This window comes from Mastomys coucha, unplaced genomic scaffold (genome assembly GCF_008632895.1).
Source record: "Mastomys coucha isolate ucsf_1 unplaced genomic scaffold, UCSF_Mcou_1 pScaffold10, whole genome shotgun sequence".
Taxonomy (NCBI): Eukaryota; Metazoa; Chordata; class Mammalia; order Rodentia; family Muridae; genus Mastomys; species Mastomys coucha.
In genome coordinates this window covers 368,964-388,904 of record NW_022196892.1, presented here as the reverse complement: position 1 = coordinate 388,904, position 19,941 = coordinate 368,964, and the positions used below count along the sequence as shown (strand labels likewise).

The 19,941-nt window shown below is 45.0% G+C and overlaps 2 protein-coding genes across 3 annotated transcripts in view; one reads left to right on the top strand and one right to left on the bottom strand.

The window, feature by feature from the left end:
* The window catches only part of Abhd6 (abhydrolase domain containing 6), a 47,684-nt gene extending 28,973 nt beyond the window's left edge, over window positions 1-18,711 (bottom strand). Inside the window, exons 1-2 of one of the 2 annotated variants that reach the window (XM_031344217.1) lie at window positions 18,490-18,711; window positions 361-513 (exon numbers count right to left, since the gene is read on the bottom strand). In XM_031344217.1, the coding sequence (XP_031200077.1) occupies window positions 361-479 (119 nt within the window). In that variant the 5' untranslated portion in view covers window positions 480-513; window positions 18,490-18,711. Of the gene's footprint in view, window positions 1-360; window positions 514-6,076; window positions 6,150-18,489 lie in introns of those variants that run through there. The other variant, XM_031344227.1, reaches the window with a different exon arrangement.
* Dnase1l3 (deoxyribonuclease 1 like 3) overlaps window positions 17,422-19,941 on the top strand; it is a 39,221-nt gene continuing 36,701 nt past the window's right edge. Inside the window, exon 1 of the mRNA XM_031344236.1 lies at window positions 17,422-17,584. The gene's annotated coding sequence lies outside the window, so the exon portion shown is untranslated. The remainder of the gene's footprint in view (window positions 17,585-19,941) is intronic.

Here is a 19,941-nt window from a genome sequence, read left to right as displayed (position 1 = left end):
ATTGGGTCGCCAGGCCTGGGGAAACTGTTGGAATGGATATGTAACCTTTAAAGTGTCAAGACAAAGATTTGTATAGTCGTTTTTAAGTGACACCCATTCAGGGCCTTCTCATTTTCAGCCTTCTGAAGCCCACATGGGATTCGGATCCTCAACCACTGTTACAGAGCCTGTGCTCCACCTCTGCCTTAAGACCTGACTCAGGTGCTTCTTCATGCTAAAGGTTATTTTTTATGTTGGAGTTCTGTCATGTATGCAAACTTGTTAAATATATAACTATGTATAACAAAAAAAATGGCTAGGACAAAGTGGGGATGGCGATATTGTTACACTTTACAAACCTCAATCATCCAGCTGACTTACCAGTAATAGATTCTTATCAGCGCTGAAGGCCACAGGAGGAAAGAAGCGACGAATGCCAGAATTGGGATGGCCAGGGTCCCACCCGCAATCACAAACATGTTAACCACATCGAGATCCATCCTGCTCCTTGAGGCTTGTTGACACCTGCAGAGGCTGAAGAGAAGGTGAGAGTACTGAAACCATGCCAGGGGAAAAGAGGAAGATTCAGAAAGGAAAGGATCCCTACAATGCTTAAGAGACTGCAGAAAATTAGTCATTAAAGACCCCTACCCCTTGGAGGAGTTGCCTATTAAATTCAAGGTACAGGGGCTGGGGAAAGAGGTATAGCTCAGAACAGATGTGTCTAAGTCTGCAGGCTTCGGGTTATGGGTCTCACGTGAACTGATAGGAACCAGAACTTAGCTTTAAGGTAACTCTTCCATATCCCAGGATGCTCTTAAAACGTGCCAAGAACCACTGTGATTCAGACTCCTGAGCTGGGAAGTTAATTACACAATGTCCCTTCGGTCTAGAAATTAGAATGTTTGACGCCTAAGGTCGTGTTCATCACAGGTTATGACACTGGAGATGGTAAACAAACACAAAAAGAAAAAACTTCCCTCTGCCGGTATCTGCTGTGGATATCACACCTTCGAGGGAAATTCTACCAGGATCCATCTGTGTGACAGGATCAACAACGTTTGGCCTTCCCCAGAGAACCCACACACTCTCTCTGACAAGGTCAGACAAAGCCAGGCCCTAATTGAGTAAGTTATGTTTCTGACTGCCATGTTTTCCGGTGGTTCTCAACCTGTGGGTCGCAACCACTCTCATAGGGGTCACATATCAGATGTTTATATTAAGATCCCTAACAGTAACAAAATAATAGTTAGGAAGTATCAACAAAATAACTTTATGGTTGGGGTCACCACCACATGAGGAACTGTATTAAAGGGCCACAGCATTAGAAGGGTTGAGAACCACTGATTTACACAAACAATAGACAATATTTCCCATCTCTGCAATATTCTTACCTATAGAGGATGCCTAGATTTCTTTTGGGAGGTGGCTCCCCTACCCTGCTGGTGCTTATTAAAAGACTTCCTTGGGAGTACACTAAAGACAAAAAAGACAAAACCTCAATACCAAGGACTAACAATTACCAAAAATCAAGGAGTTACTTGGAACTTTCCAGACTATGGCCCCATACATAGGACAGTGCTTGGTGGCTTAAGTCAGGCTTCAGTGGCACACAGCTTTGAGTAATAGTAATGTTCACTAAGCAACTTATCTCTGCCAGGAAAGTCCTGTCAAGGCCAGAGAGCAGCTCTGTGGACAGCAAATTAAATGGATCTCTGCGCCTGAGAACTCCTGGAAGTATTTAGTTAGGTAGTACCATTGTTCCCATCATTTATTTTAACAGTGTATGTGTGTGTAGGTGTGTGTCTTTTTCTTTTTTATTGAGTTTGTTTTTATGTGCATTGTATGTATGTGTATGTGAGGATGTCAGATCTTGGAGTTATAGACAGTTGTGAGCTGCCATGGGGGCACTGGGAATTGATCCTGGGTCTTGTGGCAGAGCAGCCAGTGCCTCAACTGCTGAGCCATCTCTCCAGTCTACCTACCATTTATTTTAACAGACTGTGTGTGTGTGTGTGTGTAGCATGTTGAGTGTGTCATAAGGCAGGGGCATGCCACAACATACACGTAGAGGTTGAGAACAATTTACAGAAGTCAGTTCTCTCTTTCCACCGTACGGGTTCAGGAGCTCAAATTTCCATAGTCATGTGTGACAGTAAGGACCTTTACCTACTGAACCATTCCTTGGCTCTTAATGACAGTTTAAAATCATTCTTATGGACATATCTTAATTTTAAGAATAAATTTAAGGGGCTGGTGAAATGGCTTAGCGGGGAAGAGCACTGACTGCTCTTCGGAAGGTCATGAGTTCAAATCCCAGCAACCACATGGTGGCTCACAACCACCCGAAATGAGATCTGACGCCCTCTTCTGTTGCATCTGAAGACAGCTACAGTGTACTTACATATAATAAATAAATAAATCTTTAAAAAAAAAAAAGAATAAATTTAAGAAAAAAGGTAATTTAAGGGAAAACAGTAGAGCCAGGGATACCAGTTGATGGCAATGTGCTTGACTACCATGTGCAGTCCTGGAGTTTGATCCCTGGTATTGCAAGAAAACAAAGGAAGATATTAACTGGGTGGTGTGTGCCCCTGAGGTCATGGGATGCGAGCTGCTGCATGGAAGGGCACAGCCACAGGATGGAGTGGCACTGACGTTGGGGCATTCTCGCCCTCGGCTCTTCTACACCTCTGCTCAGAGACCCCACCCTCCTCACCTTGTCTGCCCTTCCCTACTCTGCTGATTTGACATTTCTAGAGTTATGCCAGGCAATCAAAGAATAGGACCTTGCTAGTCCTCTCATAAATCTCATGTCCTCTTATAGTTCCTAAGAAGCATTTAAATGGCATCTGACAGGCTCTTGATACCTGATAATGTTTGCTGGGATGTGTGTGTGTGTGGGGGGGAAAGAGATGGCCATTCTTTTCATTAGCAGGGAAAGTCACCCAGTGTCATACCCCAGAACAGAGCCCACACTCGTTCTCCACTGCCACATGTTAACACACAAGATGTATGTTTAAGGTCTTTATCATTATAAACAAGAATGGGGAGGAATTGGATAGAGGTAGGACAGTAGATCCAGTGGACAGGAAGACCCAGATAAACCCTGCATGGGGGAAGCCAAGTGTAGTCTGGGATTAGAAATCAGGCATGGCATTTCAGAACTCTTAAATGTCCCCAACTTTGAATGCTAAGGATCTTGAACAATGACACACTTCAGGGTATAAAGCAACACATAAGAGTAAACAGAATATAGAAGCACTTTCACAGACTTCTAGGCACATCCAACCTGCCCCATGAATCCCAGGATATCCTCAGCTACAGCCCATACATTTGTAGTAACAGTGTCATTATGGTGCCAAAAGGCTGGATACCCTGACATCTGCCTGGAGCCCATCAAATCTAACAAACTAAAGTCTTGGTGTGTCTCTAAAAGACAATGTCTGTAAAAGATAATGTCTTTTCCAACAAAAGACAGTAACTGTGGCCAGTTTGGCATGGTAATAAGCACAGCCAAAGACCTAAAAGGGCAGTCTAAGTCCCCTGTGCCCATGCACTGATAAACACCTCTCTTCCCATGTGGTCTCTCATACCATAAGGTGGGAAACAAGCCTATCACCAGCACCTGGTTGGTAAGCAGCATGCCTCCAACTCTCACTCGACCCTGCAGGTCTTCCTAGTTCAAGCCTCTGCCTCTCCCACACAGTGCTTTTTGAGTGCACATGCTTTGAGCATCAAATATGCATGAAACGCCCAGCTCTGCGACCTCACGGATACTTTTGTAGAATTGCTTCCACATGTGCTAATATACTAACAACCTCTACAATCTTGTTCATTCCTTATTCCTGCCGATGTGTTTTTAAAAACGCTCAGTGCTGCTATATCTGTTTAGTTCTGCAATGTAAAAATTTTCCCCATAAAGTTTACTACTAGAAAAATACTGTTATTATTATGCTAGTGGTGGTGGCATACTCCTTTAATAACAACACTTAAGAGGCAGAGGCAGGTGGATCTTTGCCTCTGGTCTATAGAGTGAGTTCCAGAACAGCCAGGGCTACAGAGAAACTCTGTCTCAAAAAATGGGGGGGGGGGTATTTTTATTTTGTGTATATGGGTGTTTTGCCTGCGTGTATGCCTATGAGCCACATGGATGCAGTGTTTAGTAAGGCCAAAAGAAGAGGCATCCATCCCCCTGGAACTGGAGTTATAGATGGGCATAAGCCACCATAAGATTGCTGGGAACTGAATCCCGGTCTTTTGCAAGCGCAATTAGGTGCTGAGCATCTCTAGTCCTAAAAATTACAGATTTTAGCTAGATTTCATGGCACAGACCTGTAATCCCAGCTCCTTGGGAGGCAAGGCTAGAGGATCATTTGAAGGTCTTCATAGACTGAATAGTAGGTTCCAGGCCAGCCTAGGCAACTTAGCAAGATCTTTTCTCAAAATAAATTTGGTGGATTTTGTTTTGTTGGACTTGTCGCGGGGACATGGCTCAGTGGTAGAATAGACTCAATTCCCACTGTGGGGAGACTGTTACAGTTAAAACATTATAAAGAAAAGAATATAGGAAAAGAAAAACACTATGTTCTTGCAATTTGAGTGCAGAGTCCATACTAGTTAATAATGTTGCATCTCCACAGACTCCTGAGTTAGTTCGTGGAAAGAGACACTGATTCTTCAAAAGTATCTCCGACGAACTACAGCTAAGACAGCCCTGGGTTGCTCTCCTCTGTCTTCTCTGCAGGCATCTTGTCTCCTCAACTCTGGCTGAGCTCATTCCTACTCTGGAAGTTGTGGCTCCAACAGTCTTGCTGTTGGAGTAAAGCCATGGCTGAGCATCCCTGGCAACACCTCAATGCTCTCATTTTCTCCTGGATAATCTTAGAGGCTTTCTCTCCCCTATTACTCCCATGATACACTCCTGACTCTTCCCTCATAGCCATTCTCTACCACTCTCTGTTATAGGAAATTATAAACCAACATATTTGACAGGATTTCATTCTAGATTTTTCTAATGCCTGCTTGACTATCCCATGACACTAAGCTATGCCTCCGACCACAGCTCTTCCTGTTTCTCCTGACTTGCCAGTTTCTGCTGACAGGTCCCCCATCCATCTAGCCTTCTCAATGCCAACATACCTCCCATTCATCTTATTTGCATCACTTCTGGGGATATAGTTCTGTGGTGAAGTGCTTGTTTAACATACATGAATTCCTAGGTTCCATGTTCAGTACCATAAATTTAAATAATTCACTAATTTAGTAGAATCCAAAGTTCACTTCTCAATTATAATAACTGTCTTTCAAACACTCAATAGCCACAAGTAGATAGGCATACCCACATAGGAACACACAGCATTGGGAGCCACACCCACACAGGAACATACAGCACTGGGATTCACACTGAGAAGGCCCCCTTCCAAGCAACTGAATAGGCCAGTCTGGCTCAGTATTTATTGGGAATATTGATAGGAAGAGCAATGCACATCAGATGCAGGATTGTCCAAGTCAGACTTGCTCCCTTGACTGTTCACTGGAGCCAGCCCTCCGTCTCCTGATGCTGTTAGGACATATCAGGCATCCTTCCAACACCAGCTCCTGGAGGACTCGTCTCAGTTCAAGGCAAGGATCCAGCTGTGCAATCCAGCACCCACCAGATAAAACAAGAGCCACCCCATATGGTCCTAACTTAACCTCCCACTACGGACTCACCCCAGGTCTACTTATACCCCAACAAACCAGACCCATGCCTGCTCACGCTGCCTCCTGAGTTGTCCCTGCCTCTAGAAATGGTTCTAGTGACACATTCCCCAGTAGAACACTGTCATGGTTCCAGTGACACATTCCCCAGTAGAACACTGTCATTCCCCCATGGCCTTGCCTTCTAGACACGCTTTATATCAGAGATCTGGATGGTCTTTGGCAACTGTAGGGGCTTTCAGAGAGTATCCTGGAGTTCTGAACACCCTTCCCACAAGTACTTAGTCACTCAGTACTGGTGGCCCACACAGGTTGGACAGGAGCTCAGGTGGCCCAGTCTTGAGAAGGTCACTCCTGTTTTAGACACTCTAATATATTAAAAATTCACACTTACTATTCAAGAAGCAGACTCTTTCCCAATGCTGCTGGCTTTGGCGGAAGCTGAAAATGAGTTTCTGTGATCACAGGAAGTAAAATAATAAAGCATTAAACCATCATAAGGAATATAATACGTCTGGAAGTGTTGGCAGCCAGCCGGATCTGGCTGTGGTAGAGCAGAGAGCTCTCTCAGTCAGTACCCAGAAAATGAGCATATCCTGCCTCTCGCTTTATAGTCCACCTCTAGCTCAGGCCACTCCCCAACTAGGTAAAAGTGCACAGAGGGCAGGGCAGATATCTAGATAACTGCCTAGGCCTGGGAGGGCTAAAAGGGTCTAAAGTGAAAGTGGTGACAGGTCAGGCACATGGATTGACCACTGCCAGTATGAAGAGGCATGGAAGGGAACAGGAAGGTGTGGGGCACAAAGCTTAATGAATAACCTCACATAAAGATCTAGAGTTCTCCTTCCTCATATGGACTAGGGCTCACCTAAATGCTACATTCTAAAAGGAACAAAAAAAAAGAGAAATTACCAATGGGTGAAGGAGGCAATCCTGCTACAGGAGAGGCCAGTGAACATAGGTCTAAATGCTCACAAACAGGACTTAGAGAACAGAAGGGGGCTGGCAGAAGCTCCACTGCAAAGTAGGAGGAGATGGGAGGGAAAGTTAGGCCACAGGACCCAGAAGCATACCCGGCAAGTTAGCATTAAACATGAGAAACAAACCAGGAAAGGTCTAGAAGAAATCACAATAACTCTGAAAATGTCTCCCATAGAGTAGGCTATTCTAAGACACACTCACCTCCAGAGGCCGTTAACAAACACACTAAAATACTGTATCAGGATAACGAGAGTAGTGTGTTGTTGCATAAAATCACTAAAGTCCACTTGCAGAGAGCACACAAACAAGGTCAAAAGCTGCCAACAGGCATCTCGCAAGCAGACAACTTTCTTAGACACACGAAAAGCCCCTGCAGGCCTAGAACCAGTAGGGAAGTGAGTAAGTGACTTGGAGCACTCCCCAGGAAGGAATCAGAAAACAGCTCTTAACCCCCTGAAAAGATGTTTAGCTTCATTTACAATAAAACATAGGTAAATCAAGTCCTTGGGTCGAGGCCCTCACCTGTCAGTCATCAGCAAAAACACTCTTGCTCAGTAAAAATGTATTGTAGACCATGCGGTGAGGCTGCGTAGACACGGATGCTCTCAAATCCTGTACCAGCTTACATACCCAACAACGAACTCCATAGGACAGCAATTTGTCAAAACCTGTGGCAATGTAAAATGTACTTTCCCTTCACCTAACAATATCCTTTTCCTTTTAGAAACTTATCCTTATTTTCTATCAATACACACACATACACACACACACACACACACACACACAAAGTTATTTATGACAACATACTATAATGCAAGACTGGAAGGAACCAAAATGTCCACTTACAATGGGTTCTGGTACGTAAGTGCTAGTACAGCTTTAAAATTTTTTAGATTATATAGTCATTAGATACAAGTTAAAATTATTGGACATTAAAATAAAATAAAGGGAAATACAACCAGGCATCATGGTGCATGACTTTAATCCCAGTGCTTGGGAAGCAGAGGCAGGCGGATCTGTGAGAAGCCAGCCTGGTCTACACAGAGATTTCCAAGCCAGCAGTGGTACTTCCTGAGATCTTGTCTTTTTTTTTTTTTTTTTTTTTAAGAATTATATTTATTTGGGGCTGGAGAGATGCTCGGTGCTTGACAGCACTGGCTGCTCTGCAGAGGACCTGGGTTCAGTTCCTAGCACCCATATGGGGGCTGAAACTGTAACTCAAGTTCTATTGGATCTGATACCCTCAGCTGTCCTCCATAGGCAGCAAGTACACACACGATTCACATACATACATGCAGACAAAACTCTCATACACATACAAACCAATACATTTTAAAATAATGAAGCAGTTTCATTTGTCCCAATGGGTAATACACAATAAGGTACATAGATAATTTTAAAAAGAAAGAAAGAATGAAAAGTAGAGCAGCCAGGCATAGAGATACACATCTATAACTCCATCACTCAGAAAGCTGAAGGAGGAAGGTTTGAGAGCCCAAGTCTAGTCTGAGCTATAGAGCAAGACTCAGTCTAAGACAGACAGACAGACAGACAGATGATAGATAGATAGACGGGTGGGTAGATAGGTAGGTAGGTAGATAGATAGATAGATAGATAGATAGATAGATAGATAGACAGACAGACAGACGGGTGGGTAGATAGGTAGGTAGGTAGATAGATAGATAGATAGATAGATAGATAGATAGATAGATAGATAGATAGATAGATAGACAGACAGGCAGACGGGTGGGTAGATAGGTAGGTAGACAGACAGACAGGTAGACAGATAGGTTGATTGGCAGGCAGGCAAGAAAAAACAAAACAGATAGTAGATAAAATAAGACTTCTGCATTGAAAAGACACTAAGAGAAAACATACACACAATATGCTTTTAATGTATATAAAATGGTTCTGAAGATAACGGCTGGCTCAGGGAAGGGAAACCGGGCTAGAGAGGAAGTGGAGATGAGAGTGAGAGATTTCTTTATAGCCCTGGCTGTCCTGGAACTCACTGTGTAGACCAGGCTGGCCTCGAACTCAGAAATCCACCTGCCTCTGCCTCCCAAGTGCTGGGATTAAAGATGTGCGCCACCATTGCCTGGCGAGAGTGAGAGATTTCTAATGGATACTTGCTTGTGCTTTCTGAACTGGTACCATGCACCTGTATAAAAACTTCCCCCCATTTCCTCACAAATACAAGTTCCTCAAACACAAGGCACTCTCCTGAGCTGTCTGCTTCAGTAGCTACAAGATATATGTGGCTATTTCAATTTATGTTAGTTAGAATTAAAATTTAAGGGCCAGGGAGATGGCTCAGTCAGTAAAGTGCCTGGCACACAAGTATGGATACCTGAGTTTGGACCTAGTGCAGGGAGGCAGGTGGAAGGGATAGAAAAGGGATAGGTCAATGACCTCATCTCCTCCTCTCTCTCTCTCTCTCTCTCTCTCTCTCTCTCTCTCTCTCTCTCTCTCTCTCTCCACACACACACACATACACATACATTAAAAATTGTTTCCTTGGCTGCACTAGCCTAGCCAGGAATATGCACAGGAGCCACAAGTGGCCTGTAACTACCCTATTGGATGGTGAAAATATAGACTATTTCCATTATCACTAAAGGTTCTATTAGCATAATGATCCATGAGAGAGAAAGAACAATCAAACCTATTGAGTGAAGAAATACAAACTTGACTAGTTAGGATGAAAATCCATCTCCCAACAGAGGCATATAACCTGAAGGCCCACATTAAAGCAATGCTCAGAGCCCTGACCTATGTGACAGTACAGAGGTTAAGTACACACCAGCAAGAACTTCAGTCTTTAAGGTTCAAATTCCAGCACTCTAAGATAGACACTGGTAAGGACTTTCCACTCTGCGTCCACACAGCCGCAGTTAAGCTCTAATTTCCTGTCTCCTTTGTGGTTCAGAAAAGGGCTGATGAGAAGGCTCAAAAAAACACTTGCAACTGATTGCCCTGGGGATTCTTGTCCAGGAACCAGTGGAGATACAGCTGCTCCCTGATTCTGCTACCCTAGGGACACTGTGGACAAGACAGCTCAGCATTCTGGGCTGTGCCCAATGGGCAGAAGACTAGAAAGAACCAGAAAGTCTTGCCAGTCGACAACCCTGAGATGCAACAGGCAGAGGCAGGACTAGGTAAGACGGATTGACCAGGAGCTTAGCTGGACACAGAGCTTGTGCTTCTGTAGCAGCTTTCAAAACTCTTAACTATCTAAGAAGCAGGGCCCAACATATGGGAAACACCGGACGGACGCTTGCGCCAAGACGTAAGCTGTGAAGGTCTATGATCACTGTCTCCTTGAAATTATGTTTGAAATAAGACACCACCATTGAAAATCAAACCAGTCTCTCCATCTGTTTAAAACAGAAACCCTAAGCCACTTAACTAGCTCCTCTCAGGGTCCTCAGTGCCAGGGCCTGAGGGAGCAAACAAGCTTTCATCCTCCCTCAAGGTGAAGTGCCAGAGAAAGCATCACATCAGCAAGTATTTCCCACTGGACTAAAAGGGAACCAAAATAGCCCCATGTGTCTACAGCAGAGGCCTGGAATGGAAACCAGCACCCCAAAAACACTCTCCTGTTGTCCAAACCTGCTCTCAAAGAACTGAGAGTTTAAAGAGGTTTATCTTCAGCAAAGGGGATATGACTAGTCAACAGTATTTCTGATTATAGGAACAAAACCAGCTTTACATAGGAAAAGAGCCCTGTCAAAATAAAGTGTCAAGGTTTGGTAGGCACAAAGTTTAACTGGACCTTGGTGAGCTGGTCGCCACCCTCTTTCTAGACAAAAATCTTCTCCCCAGAAGTCTCAGTAACCTAAAAACAATGAATACCGAAAAAGGAACATAAAACCTAGTGGTGCATGTCTAGAACCCCTCCCCCCACCATAGCATTCAGAACACTGAAGAGGGAGGATCACATTCAAGGTCAGTCTGAGCTTCAAAAGAAAGAGAGAAAGAAAGAAAGAGAGAGAGAGAAAGAAAGGAGGGAGGGAAGGAAGGAGGCAGGCAAACAAGGAAGGAAAGAAGGAAAAGAGAAAGGAGAAAGAGTAAAGAAAGAAGGAAAGAGAAAAAAGAGAAAAAAGAAAGAAAGAAGGAAAGAGAAAAGAAAGACAGACAGGCACAAGATAAAATCACAGTCAAAATTTCACAGTTGGTAGATAGTACTAGAAAATACTACATTAAGAACCAGGTTCAGGAAGACAGTACTAAAGACCACAAGACTTTCTCGAATACAGACCCTAGCTTCCAGGTCCTGTATATGTGTGTTTGTTAAGAGATGAGTGTGGGGATTTGTTATGAAACTACAGAGATGAGTGAGGAAAGGGCAGGAGGCAGAGTCACAGAGCATGTGTGATAGATACATCAGTTGGAAGAGGAATACTGTAGGTGAAAGGGCATAGCCCTGAGGGAGATAAGGCCGAGAAAGGGAACACAATCTACACAAAGAATGTTTGAAAACGCCAAAGAAACCCGTTACTTTGTATGCTGATTAAAAAAGATCAAGATGCAGTGAACAGGGTTTTGTCACTGGGAACCCATAAGCCCTTTCATAGTAAACTTAATTTGTTTGTGCATAAATAAGGGGGCTAGGGTGTATGTAGCTCAGCACGCACAAAGTTCTGGGTTCCATCTCCTGCATTCTATAAAGTGGGCATGACGATGCTCACATGTAATCACAGCCAGGAAGGTAGAAAACACATGTCATCTTTAGCTACACTGTAAGCTTGAGGCCACCCTGGGATACTTGAGACCTTGTCTCAAACACACACAGAAATGAAATAACAAACACTAAACAAAATTTGTATTTTAATTATAACCCTGTGCTAATTCTTAGGACAAAGAATAAAGTTCCTTATACTATTAGTAGCATGAAGGGCCTATCCATTTAACATCTGGTTACCATAGCAATAAAGAGGTTTCCCCCCAATATCTCATAGCTTTATTTCTCAAGGGTCCCACAATCCTAATTTTCCTGAAGAGGTGCTTATTCCTTCTCTTTAACTGTTGACACATCTTAAAGGTCAGACCTTGCATACCACCTCAACACATCAGCCAGGAGGCTCTCAAACATCCCTTGATTTCATGAAATCCTGCCTCTCTCTGTAGTAGTGATTTTACAGCTCCCCATTTGTGCAACATTTACAAGTATCTATGACCTGGAAGACACAGAAGAACAAACCGTAGAGCTTGCCTGGCCCCCAGGGTGGAAACCTACAGGAGGCTTGACAGACTAGAACCTAACCCTGTATAGTCATGAATCCATTAATGAGGATTTTCTTGGTATGAGAACTTTTAGCCCCCATCTCCAAGATGGACCCTTTGGGGTATTGAGATTTGAGACTAACTAATGTCCTGGTCCTCTGGAGGCTGTCTGCACTGGTTTTCTCTTCTTCTCCATTGACACCTCTTTCTACCTACAGGTCATGTCACATACCTCGTCTCCTTTACAGCTCTTTCTAGTAGAACCAGAAAGTTAGAACCTCAGCTAGGGATTCCTTGGCACTCCCAGATCACTTCACCAATTTTCCCTCCCCAAAAGCTTTTGAATGAGCAGTATCATACCTCTGACTTGTCATGAGCACTTAAGACCCACTATGTCTTGTCCTTGATGGGCACTTGGTAAATTCCAAACAGTATGCTTGAAAGTCAGAATATAACCAACTCTCAGACCAAGAAGAAGCTGCTGTAGTCTCTTGTGGAGGAGTTATGGGTCTATAGGGTTGCCCAGCCAGTGTCAACCCCGTTCCTATAGCTACCAACACAACGAACATTCATGTCAGAACAGTCTACTAGAGGGTACAGGTCGGGTGTGAGGCAGGGAGGGGGAGCTGAGACCTACAGGGCACACTGCTTTCTTTTCTTCTGTTCCTTGGGTCACAAGGGTCTTCAGCACCAGGTACAAGACTACCAGGAACTTGGATCCTGCCATCCCTCAGGAGTTATTTTCTTCTATCACTAACCACCTGCCCAGTATCACTTTCCTAGACTAGTCTACACAAGCCTTAGACACATCAGTTCCTTCCATGTCTCTAGGACTTGGGCACATGTGGTCCTTCTTGCCTTTAAAACCCTGGCTCACCTATAGGTCATGTGTGTGAGCACTGTACTCTCTGTCTGCTCATGCTCCCCAAGGGCCAGGTTTACACTTCATAACCTGGGTTCAAGTTTCTGCTCTGTCACTGACCATCTTTGAATTTAACATTGTAGAACCTTGCTGTGCAGATGGCATGACGTAAGAGAAGGTTCAGAGAGGTAACTGGAAGATACTGGGAGCTCCCTCTGCACAGCAGGAAAAGATCAGCCTGCTGTCCCAGAAGTCAGGCAAGCCCTGCCATAGACCACACCTTTACCTCTGCCATGCCCTGCCCTGCTCAAGGACTGTCCAGCTGCTTAAGCTATATAGAGAGGGTCTGTGCTGCTGTCCTCATACTCAGAAGTTAGTTTACTTACAGTCCAGTCCTCAAGTGTGTAAAACCTAGACGCTACATGACAAGGCAAACTTCCTAGGCCAATATCCAAAGCTTCTGGAGAACTCTCAGGCAAAGGTTACTGTTATTCTAGCTAATTACTTAACAAGAAGAGGATCCCATCTTGCAGCAGTTAGGGACCTCAGCTCACCCCTTCCAGCAGTGTCCCTCCCCAGCAGTATCAGTAGCCAACACAGCCCATTCAGTCACAGGAACAACAACTACCTGACCCAGAGGGTTCCTGATAGCCTCTCTTCTCTTCCGTGAACAGACAGTCACACCCAAGGTCAAGAAGCACTTTCGAGTCGTGAAAAGCATGTCCATGTCAGGTTTCTCAGCAAGTGACAATGGGGGCCAGATGAACAATGTTGGCTGTCCTGCCTTCAACACCCCTGGCCTTCACCTACGCATGCCACTCACAAACTATGACAAGCAGAAAGATCTCAAAACAAAACAAAATTGACATCTCCCGAGGGACAAATTTATCTTTACTGAGCCTTCTGCCCATCTCATCACCATGGAAACTCAGGAGGAACTTGGAATTATGCACGAAAGTTACCCAGAAATGATGTCTTCCATTGTCAAGGATTCTAAATTTACAGTTTTCTGACTCTTTAAAGCCTGGCTCCATATCAGAATCTCTCTCAGAGTCAGCTGGCTCAGGAGTGGATCTTTGGCACAGTACTGATTTTTAAACTCTTGCTGGTTGGCTGGCTTGTTCTTTCATATGACTCAAGCTGGCCTCAAGCTTGCTACGTGTAGCCAAGGATGACTCTGAACTGCTCATCCTCCTGCCTTCACCACAGAACTTCATGCATGCTAAGCAAACACTTTAGCAAGTGAACCCTATCTCCTGTCCAAACAGGATATATGGGTCACAGAGTGCCTGCTCCCCCATGGTGGGTAGTCTAAATACTCAGAAACTTACAAAAGCTAGGTAAGAACAGTACCACTGATCTATACTGGGGCCTGGCCCAGATGTGGCTCTAAGTGTGCACAAGATGTAGCAGTGGAAAAAGCCAGGGGTATAGCCAAAACAAGTGTAAGATTTCTGATGCGCCTTCCTCACAATGACACACCCTCTGTGCATTCTGTTTCTTGTTGTGTAGACAACTTAGCAGGAGAAATTAATGTCACCAACAAGCAGCTTTCTTGAGGTCTCACTGAGTTATATACAGTGTTGCCGTTTGGAACTTTCCATGAAGGCCTGCCTCACACAGCTGTTGGCCATATTTGAAACAGGAAGAACTGAGTTTTAAATTTAATTGAAAGCCATTTTTAAAATAGCAACATGTGGCTAATCGTTAGTATATTTAAAAACCCAGAAAGTGTTTTTGTCCCTAAAGGGTCACAAAAATAAAGTTCTAAGGCCTCTTATACTTCCTAGAGCAGGGAAATGTATAAAGATGTATGTCTTAAAGTATCTAAGCTCAACATCGTTGTCAATTTGTATTCCAACTAAATGCAATTTCAGAGAAATTAAAATTAACACATTTTCCACTGGCCTTGCAGTGCAAGCTTGTAATCCTAGCTGCAACAGGGTTGCAACTAGGACAGGAGATTCACCAAGGCCATGCCTGCCAGCACAGGAAACATTCAAGGCCAGCTTCAGCCAGCCAGCATCTCAGAATTAATAAGAAAAACTGATGGTGGTGGTAGCGGTAGTGTGGCGCGCGCTAGTAGTGTGTGTGTGTGTGTGTGTGTGTGTGTGTGTATGTGTATGTGTGTGTGTGTGTGTGTTTGTGTTCATACTGGTGAGATCATTCAGTAGGGAAATGCCTGACACTTAACTTTGACAACCTGAGCCCTGGAGGGAACAAACTCTTCATGTGTGTGTCATGGTGTATATGTAGAGATATGCACAAATAAACATGTAATTAAATTTTAATTTAAAAAAACAAGGGTGGACGTGTACAATCAATAATAGAGTACTTGCCTAACATGTACAGGCGCTAGGTTGAGCACCCACACCCCCACACCCTGGGGGTAGGGTGGGGGCGATACAACTTGCAGAATTTGCTTCTTAGCATACTGCAAACACTTAAGTTTTAAAGGTGATATCTCTGCCCTTCTTTTTGAAGTCACAGTACAATAAGTGATCTAGTCACCCAAACATCCAAGAACTGGTAAAGAATATTCTTTCAGCTGCTCAGTTTCTTTTTCCGCTCCCAAATCCAAAGGTGGTCCTTGGTTCTAACATCTTCCCCAAGACAGACCTGTGCCAGCAACCTATCCTGCGAACCAAGGCCATCTCTAAGACAGGTTTTCCTCTTTGCATGAAGTTGCATAAGTATTTCCAGTTGCACAATCTATGTGTCCTCCCTCACTCTCCCTATGCAGATTCCCCACAGAGCTCACAGCCCATCACTTGTAAGGGCTCAAAAAAGAGAAAGCCAATCCGCTCTCAATGCAAACTCAGGAGATGGGTTAGAGTTTACAAAACTTCAGAGGCTTGAGTTTAAAAAAAAAAAAAAAAAAAGTTTACTTCTGCTTGGCCCAAACTCGACTTCAAGTAGAGAATGTGAGTCTCTTATTTGTGATTAAATATAGCTCATGTAATCTCAAGTAATGATCAGCAATCTCTTCCCATGTTGATGACCCACACACCAGGCTCCTCTACTGTAGTAACTAAAAGCTGAAACTCAAGCGGGGAGGCAACTTGTCCAGGGCCATAGCAAGCAGAGTGGAGATGTGGGCCCAAGTCTATCACTGTGGGGGAAATCTTTCATGGATGAACAAAAGCAATTATACTACCATATAGCAGGAACCTTTCTCCTTGTGATCCTGTTGGGCTGCAGTGAGGGAATTTAGTGTTACAGGGTTCAGAAATCATGCACCTACTATTACTTTACAAAGCAGTCTACCTGTTGTCTTCCATGGATGGAGGGGTGTTTGTGTGTGTGTGTGTGTGTGTGTGTCTGTTTCTCTGTCTGTCTGTCTGTCTGTCTGTCTGTCTGTCTGTCTGTCCTGGAGAGCACTAAAGACTCCCTGATGATCAGAGAACCATTTGCTTATTGAGGTATGCCAGGGATTAAACCCAGGGCCTATCACATCCCAGGCAAGCGTTCTAACACTTCCTTCCTCCCCAGCCCATAAAGGTGAATTTTTGAAAAATTAACTGGTGCCAAGAACACAGGTGCCATTATTTCTATTCCCTATATTATAAGAGTATGTATTAATAAGAAGTTAGCCACAGGGGCTGAACCTGCCTCAAGAGTTAAGAGCACTGGCTGCTCTTGCAAAGAACCCAAGTTCAATTCCCAGCACCTACATGGTGCCTCACAAACATCTGTAACTCCAGTTCCAAGGGATCTTACAACCTTATCTGACTTCCACAGGTACTAGGCATACACATACTACAAGGACATACATGCAGACAAACCATCCATGTACATTAATAAAAATTAAAAAAAAAAAGGAAGTCCTTAAAACTAGGTAAAAAGTCAGTAGCTCAGAGACTCTGTGAGGTCAAACTCAGTGTGTCTCGGGAAGGGCCATTTCTGGAAGTCTCAGTTCCTTAAGAACTGTATCGACCAGACATTCACCTTGTGGTACTATCAGGGCAGTAACTCCAGTGACATTCTTTAAGTGGCTTAGGACAGAGCCAGCAGTCAGTACTTTATGTTAGCCATTATAATTACACTCAATCTTTCAGTATCAGCTAGGGGCAGGCAGCCAGCCACAAGGAATTTCTGAGCAGGGTGAGAAGCAATGGTTGTCAACCTCCCAGCTGGAGCAGGACTTCTCTACTTCCTTTTGTTAACCACCTAGCACCTAGCTCAAAATACATATCTCCTGCACACACAACCAAACGTGGATGTGGCCTCTCCCCAGGTCTGTGGACGTAGGAATAAACCACGTGCTCTGTCCTGTAGCTAGCACTTCACAAACTGCATCTCTAAGGTGATTGGAAAGCCTCAGGGATGATAAAACTTGTTCTGGCTGTCAAAGTGGTTAGACCAGCATCCTGACTCCGCCAAAAGCTGGGACACGCAATTAAGGTACCAGCAGCTAAAAGTAGGCAGGTTTGATATTAGTGGAAGGAGAGAAATCTTAGGGGAAGTACAGAAGTCTGGTCATGGTAGGAGAGATGGCATGAGACTAGATCATTTGGGAGTGTTAGCCAGACAGGCTTGGAGAAAGGACTGGCCCCTCCCATCATGAGTTTTGGTTTCCACGTCTGGTCTCCCTGGCAACGCTTTTTTTTTTTTTTAAAGAAAAGGAAGCGTCACAATTGCCCCTCTTTAACATTTCAAGTGCCATATGCAGGGGTGGAAACAAGAGGCTGGTGGTCTTTGTGGAAGCCCAGAAAAAGAAAGCATTTCCTCCCTGGAAAGCACGGTCTTTAAGAGTTGATCCAGCTGGGCTTGTCAGTCACCTAGCCAGGAGACCAACTCTTAGCAAGGCTGATATGCCTGAAGACTGTTAAGGTAATGAATGGTAGGAAGAATAATCACCTTGATGAGATAAGTACATATAGACTCAGAAGCAGCTGCTTACGCGTCTTCACTGCTGAGTCTACCTGCTTTTCTGAGCTCTCTTTCAAAAAGCTAATTTCCCCCTTCCCTCTTTCCACCTCTTCTCCAGATCCTAAGCAAGCTTGCCCTGACATTCTGAACCCTCACTCTGTGACATTCGGAACTCCTTCCATACCGCTGCTTGCAGACTTCCCATTGCTGAGCCTGTTTCGACCTTATCTCAAAGGACACGAACTTCTTTCTTTTCATCTACCATCACAGAGATTTACATTTTGCCTGCCCAGTTTTCTCTCAAACTCCAAAAACAAGGTCTTCGAGCTTTGGGAAAAAAAAAATGTTTTTTTTTTTTTTAAATCAACGAGACTACGAATCCTCAAAAGGGTGCCGAGATTCCGGGGTACCAGGAGAGCGAGTTGTAGCCCTACTCCAGAGCAGTGTAGGAAGCAAGGGGTTGAAGGTAGCACGGGACTAAATCCACCCTGGCTCTAGGAGAAAGGCACCGCGGCTGCTGCAAGCGCGGGGCATCCGGCGGAGGAAGAGAAATAGGATGCAGAGTCCACTACGCTCTCTATCCCTGGGCTTAAGGAGGCTGGCAGGCGGCCAACCAGTGGGGAGACCCGGCTTGGAAACGTCTCAGGCCTTTACCCGCACCTTAAGAGAGAGCGGGAAAATGGAATAGGAAGGGAGGTTTGTATTTCGGACTCATCTGCATTCACCCTTGCGATGCTGGGGTGAAGAAGGGACTGGCCTCGGAAAGTGGGGGCAGGTGGTCAGATCGTGGGAATGGGAGGTTACCATCCCTTTCCTAAGAGCGTAGCCACCGTCGCCTTCCCTTCCACCACGCTCACCAGACCTACCTCAGTGGCCGCGGTCCTGCTGCCCGAACGCCGCCCTCCGGTCCCAGGTCCTCGCACCTGCGCACTCTCGCTCTCGGCAGTAGGCTTGGCTTGGCTCCTTAAAGGCGCAAGGCACTCGCTCGCTCCCTCCGACAGAAAAACCAGCCTGGCCCGTATCAGGCGTTGTCTCAGCAGCCTGGATTTGTTTGGGGGATGCTCCCCATCCCCAGTTCAAAATATCAAACCCAGAAATACAGTCAGTATGCAATCCCTGGCATACTGCACGAGCACCCATTGGCCAAGCCTTATCATCCCTCCCACAGAGTGCTCAAGGGCCGACATGAGGGAACATGCATTGCCTCTGTCATGGGAAGCCGCAGTTCATGGGGCACTATTTCGTTTATTGAGCATCTACTGTGTGCCTGGCAGTACTGAGTCTCGCACCAAAAAAGATTCAAGCAGGGTCTTGGCCCTGAGAGCTAAGGGGCGCTTGGGAAATCCAAGGCAAATTCAAAACTCAATCCAATTGGAGACAGGGTTCAGAAACGTCTGGAGGTGGAGACGAGGGAGCTAGGGTTTGGTACTGCAGGAAGACCTGTGCTTTGAGTGTATAGGACTGGGTCCTTTTTTGCTCATCTCTCTGCAGCAACTGGGTGCACACAATACATATCTGTTAAAAGAATGATTAGGTGTTTTGACAGGAGAAGCTTGCAGTTCAGTGGGAGCCTAAAGGGATTTAAGGAGGGCTTCCTCAATTGACATCTTAACTGAGACTTGGAAACAGGAAGACCAGCCAGGCCACACTGTCCTTTGCTTGGTCTTACAAAGGAAGAAACGACAATATACTTTTCAGAACATTTTCTAATCCTCACCCCCTAACCTCATCCTCATCCCTGCCATCTAGACCAGTAGCCAAGGTTTGCTTTAAATTTTCCAAGAGTGCTAAGCTCTCAGGGCCAAGCTCCTGCTTGAATCATTTTAATGGGTGGGAGACTCAGTAGTGCTAGACACACAATAGATGCTCAGTAAACGAAACAGTGCCCCACACAGTGAACTGTGGCTTCGCCTGGCAAAGAGGCGGCCTGCTCCCTAGTGCCCGCCCCCCCCAGCACTCTTCCTGGGGGTGATTCCGCTTGGCCCCCCCCCTGCTCCCTAGTGCCCCCCCTGAGCACTCTTCCTGGGGGTATGATTCCGCTTGGCCTCTGAGAACCCAGTGGGTGCCCATGCCTTAGGTTCATGCTTGTTGGAGAAGGACTTTGGACCGTTTAAATCCTTTGTAAAGCAGCCACCAGCAACGTCCCACCAGGGTCTGGACTAAGCTGAGTGGGTCTTAGACTCTGAGAATAAACAAGAAGCTCCAGAGATTCCAGGAGGAGGTCTCTAGAGCCACTGGTGCAAACTCCTATCTGCAAAGTTTTTCTAGATCAAGCTGGATCTAAATTCTGGAATTTATCCCCAAATCTGGGCCAAGTT